Source organism: Cyprinodon tularosa, unplaced genomic scaffold, assembly GCF_016077235.1.
Source record: "Cyprinodon tularosa strain WSP-4 unplaced genomic scaffold, ASM1607723v1 ctg96, whole genome shotgun sequence".
In the NCBI taxonomy this organism is placed as follows: Eukaryota; Metazoa; Chordata; class Actinopteri; order Cyprinodontiformes; family Cyprinodontidae; genus Cyprinodon; species Cyprinodon tularosa.
In genome coordinates this window covers 580,929-593,084 of record NW_024039740.1, presented here as the reverse complement: position 1 = coordinate 593,084, position 12,156 = coordinate 580,929, and the positions used below count along the sequence as shown (strand labels likewise).

The 12,156-nt window shown below is 34.6% G+C and overlaps 1 protein-coding gene across 12 annotated transcripts in view; it reads right to left on the bottom strand.

The window, feature by feature from the left end:
• The window catches only part of stxbp5l (syntaxin binding protein 5-like), a 168,486-nt gene that overhangs the window by 38,957 nt on the left and 117,373 nt on the right, over positions 1-12,156 (bottom strand). For 7 of the 12 annotated variants that reach the window (XM_038275456.1, XM_038275457.1, XM_038275459.1 and 4 more), the window contains exons 19-20: positions 8,635-8,703; positions 4,687-4,752 (exon numbers count right to left, since the gene is read on the bottom strand). In XM_038275456.1, the coding sequence (XP_038131384.1) occupies positions 4,687-4,752; positions 8,635-8,703 (135 nt within the window). The remainder of the gene's footprint in view (positions 1-4,686; positions 4,753-8,634; positions 8,704-12,156) is intronic. The other 5 variants (XM_038275458.1, XM_038275462.1, XM_038275463.1 and 2 more) reach the window with 1 other exon arrangement.

Genomic DNA, 12,156 nt, shown 5'->3' with positions numbered 1-12,156 from the left:
ACACATGAAAATAGGTGATATATAAAAGATATATTCTAAGAAAAAAAATTTGGAATTAATTATTATTTTTCTTTTGGAAAAATGCAGAGCTGTTTTAGGGGACTCCTTTTAACTGAAGTAAAAACAAAGAATTATGGTCAAAGACACACTACAACATTTTTATATTGTACCATTAAAACAAATCAATCACATGTTATTTCATATTTGAGAATCTAAACAGTATTTTCACATCAAAGACTCTTTTAAAATTACTTGCAGTACAAACAGACACTTCTATCAGCATTTAATCATGGCGTTTTGAATAGGGATAGGCTGGTAACTGGATTCAGTGAATCATTGTCTTCCAAATCTTAAGTCTTTAAAACCACGAGCTGTTACATTATGCTTTTTCATTAATTTTCCAATACAACATTTCCAATTCAGATGGCTTTTTTTTGGGAATTCTTTATCAGACAGAAACACTGACAGCCTTGGTATGAAGCTAAAGAAGAAACTCCTATTACTCTGACTAACGTACCAATGTTTTAAAGATTATAGCTGACAAGCTATGAGCATCATGTGTGTAAAGCTTCCAATTACAGGTCGGGTACTGGAGCAGCCAACCTTACTAAATTAGCCAGCAATCATCAGGTTGCTTTATTTGCAGTTTTTGTCTATAAAAAGCATAATAATAAAGGTATTACAAATAAACTTAAAATTAAAATGACAGGGTATGAATGTTATATATAATATACTATATCATAAATTGGTATGACCAATATATTTTTTATTTTAGTTTAGAATGAATACATTATTTTCTTATTTATTAAATAATAATAATAATAATATTCCTTCATTAGTTTCCTTTTAAACTGGTGTTTCAAATTGTATAACCAGAGCTCTTTCTGTTAAAGGTTATGATACAATTATAATCTCTTTCTGGTCCTAACTTTAATAGAATATGTTGATATATTTCTTCAATTATAAGTTGTAGTGGGTAGAGTTTCTGTTGTTAATAGAATGTCCTTGGACTTGCAGCTTATTCTCATGGATTATTGTGCTAAATGATGACTAAGAAGTGTCCTATAAAAGAAAAACTGGTGAGTTTGAGTGACTTTAACAATCTTGTTGCCTGCCAGAAGTACTTCTTACAGCACTATGAAACAGAGCGTCTTTTTAATATGAAATATAATATCTTGCTTTTTTAAACGTGCGTGGTTCAGTTACCATGGAAACTCTGAGTTTTACTTGAAGCTGGAGTTAATTTCCGAAATTCAAGGTAGCTAGCTTTTGCAATCAACAGTTTAACACCCATAGTTGGAAGGTAAATACTTTCTTTGCGAGCAAATTCTTGCAAGACAATTTCTATGGTTGAATTTTTGAAGGTGAATTTCAGCAGGTTGATTTCTGCAGCTGAATTTTTTAAGGAAAAATCCTTGCTGGCAAAATTAAAGTAAAAACTAAATAACTGTACAAATCCAGTGCAATAAATTCAATCTAAAAACAAAAATGTATAATTTGAACAAGAATTTATTTCTTGCACAACTGAGAACCGACTATAATCCAATCTATGCCTTAAAGAAAATGGTTATTTATCGTGCCATCAGTTATTGTAATAATTGCCCACAGAATGTACCTGAATAGTAAAGTATCTTTTCATTATTACTTAAGAATGCGCCATATAAATTTGTGGGTAGTTCATTAACATATTTACTGTATAAAAGTGAGAATTAATGCATTAGTAATAAATGTATTAAATAATTCTGTATGATTTCTGATGACATCTATAATATATCTACAATGTTTACCCGTTAAATGGTTTTTGTTTTGTCTTGTGGACCCCCGAAAGACTAGCTCATCCCAATTATGGTGTAAGCTACTAAGTTTTTTTTTTTTTTGTGCGGCACTAGTGGCACGTTTCTTCGACAGTAGGCTGACAGGAAAGGGGGTATGAGAGAGGGGGAGAGACATGCAGCAAAGGACCAGGATTCGAACCCGGCTCGGGCACGTCCAGGACTAAGGCCTCCATATATGGGTCATGCGCACCAATCACTGAACCACCTAAGGTGATGCTTTTTAACAATATAATTGGAACTTTGCAGAGAAAGCTTTGGAAGACTGAGAAAACCAATATTTTTTCAAATCACAGAATAATTCTTTCCTAATCAATCTTACTGTGACTGACAATCAAAAAATGTAGACACATTTCATGTAATTCACACATACGACAATTTCAGTTTGACACTTTTACCCATGAGATCAAACTGCAAACTTGACAGTGACTTTCTTCTTAATCACTGCCAATGTGCTTCTATTGTTTCTTTCTCAATTACCCTTTCATATGCACTGCTTCATTTTCATATTAACATTCAATGCATACACACACACTTGAATTCCGATGAGCACATCAGGGTTATGTAGGGTTCAGTGTCTTGCCAGAGGACACTTTAAAGCATGAAGGACAATTAAACAGGCCGTAATGAGCGGACATCCTTCCAGTTGGTGGTTGACTGATTTAACACTCAAGCCACAGCTGCCAGAGCTGATGCCAACTCTTTCTTTCTGGATAAGCCCCCAGGGTCTTTTTTGCAAATGGCCACAACAGTGGATAAGATAGACCTTTATACCACATTGGTCCCCAAAACAGAGCTCCTACCCCTCAACCTTAAGGAGAGCTTATAAAAATAGCTGGACAATTCTTATCAAGGAAGGATTTGTGCTCTCCCAGGACTGCTGAGAAAGATAAAGTTTACCCACAGCAAATTGTGGTGGGTGAGTGGCCTCTTTAAAAGTAATTTAAAGACTCAGATCTGTGAGGTTATCGAGGATAGATCTAACAAAACAACACGCCATAGAGCCAAGCGGGGTCATCATCTATTTGGAGAGGTGCAAAGATGAGTTGTTGACAGTTGGGCAGCAGGGCACCAGATGTGCTTGTGATGACCCCGTCAAAATACTACGATTTCCGAATAAATTCAGGCACAATTCCTTAAATATTAAATATATTCCCTATTTGTAAATGAAAAACAATTTTTTTACATCTCTCCAATCCCATTCAGAATCATATCAAAGAGGGGTCAACTCCATGTTATTCATATTTGGGAGAACAAACTGCTTTAAACTGCAGTCCTCTTTTATTTGAAACATTTTCTTTCAAGCATCCTTCTCTTTGCTTTCTCATTAAGAGGAAATTGCTGTACATCACTTCCCAGACAGCCAAAGTTTGAAATTACCCACCATCTGTTGAAACATTTCAGAAATTAACTGCAATTTCCTGAAGTAAGAGATGATATTCTAAAATTGTTTCTCAGCTAACAAAAAAACCCCAATTTGACTGGAATAAATTAGCCATTAATGCAAATATTATAATAGATTTCAAACTGTGGAACCAAAAGTGGCACTTTTTCTGAAACAGGTTCTCAAAAAGAGATCTTATTAGGGTCCATTACTTTGCCAGGTAAGCACATCACAGTACTTTGTGTTATATTTTTGTATACCGGTACTCGTTTTCATTCAGCCTATTTTACATATTTTCCTGCTTAAGCATACTTCAAACTGGACATCTTATTCATATTCTTTATCCTTGCTTTGTCTGTGTTTGTCAGTAATTAATTTGAACTAAGATAACAAAAAATACCTTCCTAGTAAGAAATAACATATTATTTAGGTAAAATTCAATCATAGGGGCCATTATGTTATGACAATTAATAAAAAAACCTGTAACACATTTAGTCAGCCTTTTAGTCTCTTTCGCACAGTCACACACTGATAGAATCCCTCTCACAGCTGACACCAGAATCTGCTGTAGTAGTCTTACTATACAGTAACTAAAAGAAAATGCTCCATAATGTATTCCATTTTTGTCTTCAGTACGCAAAGCTCATAAACTGCAATCAAACCAATTTTATTTTGGCATCCATGCCACAAAGAATATTCAATAGTTTGTGTAATTGCTTTGACCAAGCTTTTCCATCAGTTATTATATTCCTCATGCAAGAGACGATAATAAATAGAACCTAGAAGCATACAGAGAACCACTGGGTTATATCCGTCTTTACAGAATTATCCTTTTGAGAAGGCAAGCCTCTTTTAATATACATCCTGTATAATTTAATACAAGCAGCGCACTTTCAGATGCTAAAAAACATTTAATGAAAGAAGATAATAAATATGACTGAAACAGAACAAAGACAGTACTATAAAGCATGAGATTTTATGAGGTACGTTACCCGCAACATTTCATAACGTTAATCATAACCACAGCTGCCAGATGTTTTATCAATTTTAGATGAAAAATCAAAGATTCACACAGAAAGAGGAAGAGGAGATGGTTGGGGTAGTTTTTCTTTTTCCTTCTTACCTTTTGGAAAACATAGTTCTGTAGAGTTAAAAGAATGAAAGAAAACAACAGTCGCAGCTGGGGCAAAACGCATCAGATATTCTACTCTGATTTCATCACCTTTGGCAGTTTTTAATCAAAGACTTCCAGCTAATGCCACAGAACGTGAGCAGCCATTTTAAACAGCTGCCATGCTCATCAAGTGAAGATACTCATGCGGTGGGTGAGGGGACCTAGGGCTGTAATACAAGTTAAAAGTCAACAGCAACCCAGCATAGTTTCAAGCGAGCAAAATAGATGCAAATATCAAGCCAGAATGTTTCAGAGTCAAGTGGGTGCATGTGTGTAGGTATGTATGAGTAGGTTACCTGAAGTGGGTGACTTGCTTCTCTCCATGTCTATGGACTGCTGGTTGTCAGTGAGTTCAGTAAGGCCTAATGCAGCCATTGACAGCCATAAGAAGGAAGAGGAGACACATCCTTAATCACTATTTATCCTTTTATTCATAAAGATGATTCACAAAATGTTTATCAACAACACAACACTTTAGAGAGAGTTATGCATTCTTATTTACTGGTACCTCTTTAATAAAATGTCTGTGAAATGACTATAAGTATATTAAATATGTGTTGGTGTAACTATATTTAACAGTGAAAGGTTATAGAAAAATCCAATTTGTAATTTGAGAACAGTAAAAATACTAACTTTTTTCTACTGTACAGAGTTACTTGTGGCAAAGTTAAAATATATTTAACCTAAGAACAGTTGTTCCTTTCTACTATTGCCGGACGCTTGCTCAGTAAGATGGTTGTTGTCAAGTCAGTAATGCAATATCCTTTATGTTCTTAGCAATGTCATATTTCCCTTGCTTTCAAAATACCTGTTAGACTGCCTTGTAATACAATTACAATCAAACTAACTGTTCTGATCTGATACAATGACTGAATTTGTGAGATTTTGATATGCTGTGTATATCTGTAACTGAAATTAATCGAATCTTTTTTTTCTTGGAATTCTAGTTGCTTTGAGTTCATGCCAAACTGTGGAAGCATACTGAATTTAACTAAATTAAGAATTTCTTAGTAGTAATTCATCAAGATTTATCTATTACATTATTTATTTTGCCATAACAAGTTAAGGAAATTTTCAAATCTCTTGTAGAGATCTGCCATTGTTGCATCAATACGTCTTCATAACAGATTGTCGTTTGTGTAATGCCAGTAAACACAAAGTATCCAAGTGTCAACAATTGGAAACATGTGGTGTTTGTTCAACTTTACTCTAAAATCTAATCTACAAATGTTCCAAGCAAGTTTGGCATGAAACATATTATAAATATATGGAAAAGCACGTCCATCCTACAGATACATGTATGTTATATGTGTCTCCCAAAGGCCCATTGACACCTTCTGATGCATCCTAATGTATAATTGATTCAACACAGAGGTGGTTAAAATTACTTAAATCAACCTTTGACATCACCATCCTGATGTCTTTATCCCACTATATATATATATATATATATATATATATATATATATATATATATATATATATATATATATATATATATATATATATATATATATATATATATATATATATATATATATATATATATATATATATATATATAGTTCTACTAAGATGTCCAGCTCAGAAAATATGTTGGTTTATTCTCTATCTACTCAGAAGTGAAGATTAAAATAAACCTAATGAAAAAACAAAGTGATTTCTGACCAGAGTTTCAATATATTGTCTGTATCCTTACTGTCCTTGAGAGACTCTGTTAAAAAAGCTGTCATCTTTCTCATTTTCTGCTTTTGATTTTGATCTCATCTTTTGATTTTGTTATCTCTTGTGCTTTTGGCTCTAATCTCCGACACAGACCACTATCCCTGCCCACACATATAGACTGAACATCAGCAAGAATCTGTGAGGTATGTGAATGCCTGCAGAGAACCTAACAAGTCCCTTTGGACCCTTATTTTAAAATCATATTTACATAAGGGCAAATTAGGCCCTTATAGAGGTGTTATCAATTACCTCAGAATGTGGAGTTTTTCCACTTATTGCATAAATGTCCTCAGATTAAAGTTTGGATTTTTCTACATTTTTCACTGCAACAGTATTTTTACACATATACCCTAGCAAAGCCGTTAGAACATGAAAGGACATGTACAAGTAATCTTTCAAAATCAAGGTCTTTACTCTCAACTTCATGTTAAGTGGGACTAATTTAGAGCAGCTGATTGCGAGTGTGACCTGCACTACAGTGTGGTGAAAGTACCAAACTATTTTTGGACCAAGTAAATCACATTGAGATGTAAATGTGATTATAGTCTAGCTTATAAAGCATGTAGTGCAAATCACACATTTTTAACTGACATTAACAGCCAAAACACAAAACAAACACAAGTCCAAACAAAAGAATTGCAAATCTGATTGCATGCAGCAGGCACGGGTCAAAATGCAATCATTTCTTCCACAAAAAAATATTAACAAAAATAATTACAAGTGAAAATATAATAAACAACCCCATCTCTTCATATAACTACACCCTGATCTTCTCACTATAAATGTAGTGTTTGAGATGCATGATATGGACTTGTAAACTTTGAATAATTATATTATTTCCCACAAGTTCTTACAACATGTCTAATTTCTAAATTTGTCTCAATAATCAGTTGAGAATTTTACAGTCTGACTGCAGTCTTACAGAAATAATACTTCAAGAATATCTATGTCTGTCTTTCTGTCTATCCATGTATTTATATAAGCCAAATAAATTAAGATTAAATATACCTTAAATGACATCTAAAGCTATAATGGCAATGTATAAATTCCTTCAACGAACAGTATTAATGACCAAACTGAAATAATGTTGTACAATGGCTTGCACCAATGTTCTAGCCATTAAATGTTTTTAAATTTTGCCATTTGACAGAAAAAAACACCAATATATATTTCATTAAGATTTTATCTGATAGGGCAACTGAAATTAGCACATCTTTGTAAAATTGAATGAAAAGTCCCTTTAAGGTCAAATTTATTTTCATTACACCAATAACAATGTTTAATTCACGAAAGTGAACAGATTATTATCTCTCAAAAGATAATAAAAACAAACCGAATGATCGGGGAAGACTGAACAGGACCGAGTGTTGTGAGATTATAAGCCAACACCTCCTTCCATCAGTTACAGCCTTGAAGAAGGAACATAGCCGGCTATTTTTCAGCATAACGATAATCCCAAACACACCACTCAGGCAGCAAAGGAGTGGCTCTGTTAAAAGTATTTTTAAGGTCATGGAGAGACCAAGTAGTCTTCAGCTGTAACAACCTAAGAAAATTATGGAGGGAGTTGAAAGTCCATGTTACCCAGCAACAGCTGCAAGACATTCCTGCTTTATAGGAAATCTGCAAGGCTGGGCTACAAGGTATTGAGTTAAACCTTGGTTATTCATTAAATACAGATTTTTTACCATATTTTTACAAGTAAATTATTTTAGAAATACAACTGATAAAATAACCTGATATTCTGGATATCTTTTATTTCTCATTTTATCTCTCATATTTCAAATGTACCTGTAATGAAAAATACAGACCTCTCCAATTCTAAGCAGGAGAACTTGTAAGAATCAGTGGCTGATTAAATTTTTTGCTCCACTGTAGAAGCAGGAGAGAGTTCATGGTAACTGTGAAGGAGCTGCAAAGAGCTGCAACTCAGATGGGAAAAAGGGTCAATACAGCAACTATAAGACAGGCTCTCATACACAGCTTTTGTCAAAGAGCTTGAAATGATAAGGCAGTTATTAAAAAACAAAAAACAAAAAGGAATGTCTTGTATATAAGATGGGAATTCAACATTTGTAGAAACCTTTAAACAGGTTTGGAGGGAAAGATAGGTCAATCTTTGCATATTCAAAAGTGGTAGAGATAAAATCCTAAAAGGGAGGCTCTCCAAACTAAGTCTCTTAGGGGTGAAATCATGCACCATATTTTTCAGATTTTTATATAAAACCATGCTTCATTTTCTTTTCACTTTACAATTATTTACAGCTTGGTGTTGCTCTATCAGATAAACGTATATGTCACAAAGGTTTGCAAGCCACAGCATGTGGGAAAAGTTTGTTTAAAATTTGCTACAATGCTCAATAATTTCTTGAGCTTGTTCTTTGCAGTGAGTCCAAATCTATTTCTATGTCTATTCTTTCCACTAAAATCTAACAAAACACTGACCCACCAAACCCCTCCACTCACACATTCACAAAGTACTTTCACGCCAGCCTTTACTGTAGGAAGGCCCGACTTACTCTGATAGGATGTACGGATCCTTTTCTTTGAATCTGAATAAAAGTTAGACAGGCCGCGCATGCAATGCTCTGTCAGGCAGTCCCCACATGCCCACATCAGCAGCCACAGAGTCACCAAAAGGTGGGAGGAGGAGGAGGAGGAGAGGGAATGAAGGAAAAAGGAGTGAGAGGTGTGGGCAGAGATTCAAGACAAGGCATGAGATATGGCAGAGGGAAGAGAGCAAAGAAGTGATAGTATTGTGAGTAGGGTGAGAAATGGCAGAAGGAGAGCAGATAAAGAAGTGATGTCAAGAGGGAGAAAGCATATTTTTAGGGAGAAAGGAGGGTGGAGGGGAGAGAGAAGAACACACAGGCTTAGAGTGGAAAAGAAAGTGAGAGCAAGCAGCAACTGAGTTAGTGTCAGGGGAGGACAGACAAGATATACCGGCGGCTCCAGCAAACCCTGGAAAAGCTGATGCTGATTGGTAATTTGCTCGAAAACCACTGTGTTAGCAGGAGACATATCATTACTGAGAGAGTGACATAAAATAAATCTCATGTTGCAAAGCTAACTGCTTAGTAAGTAAAATCATTGCACTTTGTGGCTTTACTTTACCTTTAGAATGACTAGGTAACCACAGCTCTAAGAATAAAGTATATTGATACAGCACAAATGTGCCATAATTGAACCAAAATATTGTAAGCATTCACTAGATGCACAGCTTTAAGGAAATTGCACTCCTTCAGATTTTTATTACTGTTAAATTCACAGTTCTACCCAGAAGCATTTGCCCTCATATTTATTTTAGTTTTTTAAGAAAGTTTAAGAGGACATGTAGTGCAAAATGCACTTTCTTAACCCTTATTTATTTTTTTGTAGTCTCTAAGATTGCAGAAAGTAAAATTCACTCTGTATTCCCTATTTTTTAAACAAAAACTTCAGTCATTACTGCAGAAAATCTAAAATGGGTTATGGATTTCAGGCTAAATACTTTAGAAAATCTGCCATTTTTATTTCTCACAGCTTTCTCACAGATTTGTCCAAGGTTAAGGAAGTCCCAGCTACAGATGAAGAAGAGTCAAAATGTTCAGTCATTGGTGTTTTAACCACCCAATTCATTACTAAAACATGAGAACCTCTTTGAAGTGACCGATTAATCTTTATTTTTCTAATTATTTTGATGTATCTCCTATTTAGAAGATAGAAATTGAAAATTTAGCAATAGGACCATGCCTGACTTTAACACATATAACATAAACTTTCTTACTTTGACTGTTTTTAGCAGTTTTTCTTACGTAACATTTAGTAAGACTGAAGGTGCTTTCACACTGAACACGATGTCTGCAGCAAGAGCAGTGGATTACCAGAGTATCCCTATGCAAACTGCGCGTTCTACAGCAATGAAATCCATGCGGGGAGAGCGGTCAAAGCTCTGCTCTCCCCGGATGCTGCTTGACATAACTAAGGTGTTGTCAAACAGTGACACAGCGCCGAGAGAGTGGGAAAAAAATCTGAAATTTTGTGTATAATCAGATCACGGCAACTATTAGGGTCTGGTTGTGGTTCTGATGTAGGTTAAACAATTGTAGCAAAGCTTTTTTCAGTCAAAATGGAATATAGAGGAAATAATGATAAAAAAAGCATAAATTAAAGAAAGATTTTAAGCAGTTTATAGGTGTTTAAATTTAGTCCACGTATAAACAACAGAGAATACGTGCATCCACAAAATATGACATGGGGTGCCAATATAAATCAAATGCTTCATAACTTCTCTTTGTCAGCACATTGCACTTGAAGGATGAGTTCTTCAGCAACCTCCACCAATATCAAATAGGATTTGACAAGACTGTATAATTGAGGGGTTACAGTAGTTCCTACTTGCTATGGTAATGATGGACACATCAAAATGGTAAACTGCAAATAAAACTAGATAATGTTATTTATGCTGTCAAACAGAAAAGAAAAAAGGCTGAACAGAGTTGAAGTTGACCGCTCTGCAACCTTGTGAGGGGCAGGGTGTAAAGTGCTTTGTGCACTTTAAAGATACCAAAATGAGCTCAGTGGTATTATGTAAATTAGCGGGTTGACCCAGGTCTAAATTTCCCACCAAATGCCAGTTGGAGCAGAGCTGTTTTAAGGTGATTTTAACTGAGTCGTTTGACCCGGGTCGATGCAGGTCAGTGAGTTGTTTCCACTGCCACTAAAAGCTAATTGTTTGCAGGTTTAAACAGTTTTTTTGACCAGTGGGAAAGAGGTATAGGACATACCTCAGAAAGGGGGTAAGATAGTGGTTGTTGAAGCTACAATTATGAGGAATTCAGACTATAGCTTTGCAGTTCTACTTTATATAGACTACATCTCAATGGTTTAAATTGAAGGGTTTAAAAGCATATGTCGTTTTAACGTCATGATCCTAACACTTCAAAAATCAACTCAGCTTTTCTGTATATTGTCCGATGCACAATTCCTTCTAATTTTTTACAGATCTTTCCAACCTCACCGTTGGCATTGATAATAACTACAGCATATTAGGGTATATAGATAAATATAATATGTTTCAGAGGCCATCTACAGCCGAAGGTAAAAAGCAGAGAAAAGGGAAAATGGGGTAAGGGAGTACAAGAAGACCTCTGTGGCTTCAGACTGCATATCTATGCTCAAGCAGGACTTAAAACAGAGCAAACAGAGAAACCAAAAGACAACATGCATATTACATGTCAATGTTAGATGACACATGACTTGTTCACATGCATATCATAACATAATGGTAAGTGTTTCTGTTTGTTGTGGTGGTTTATGAAAAGAAAGAAGAAAAGGGGTAAAAAATATTTTTTTAAATAGAGGTTGTTTTATATCATAACAAGTAGTGTTTTAACTTTTTTGTGGAAAATTGTGATACTTTAAAATCATCTGGCTTTTTGCATGTAGATTATTTTGCTGACACCCCAGTTAGCCATACTACATTCTTTTGAAAGCCAAACGTTAGCTTAACTGTATAAAAGGACTAAAACTCTGAGTTTTGCTCTACCTTTTTGAGTGGTTTTCAACCTTTTGCGTATGTATATCTATATACATAGATATATATAGATATACAGCATGTAGAAGGGAGCTAAGATAATTCTTCATACATTTTACGATTTTTGTAAATAAGAAGTTTACAGAATTACATCTTGTTCTAAAAGTAAAACACAGACTTACCAAATTACCAACTATTAAAACCAAAACAGAGCCAAAACATGCTATTGTTAGTCTAGCTTAGTAGTTCTTAGTAGAAGTATCCTCTAAAGGAATGAAAAACCCATGTTGCATTAAAGTGGCCCATTGTTGGAACAATACAGAAGCTTTCTAAACATAATTAGTAATTTGTTGAATGTATACATCTCTAACGTAAAAATGTATAATCTCAATAACAATGTAGGACAGGGCAATACTGTAAATGTAGTGCTTTTTACTGTATATTTAATCAGATTTAATTGTCAATAATTAGATTATGCATAGCCTACCTTATGAAAATTGGGATCTTTAAATGGGTGTTAAATTTA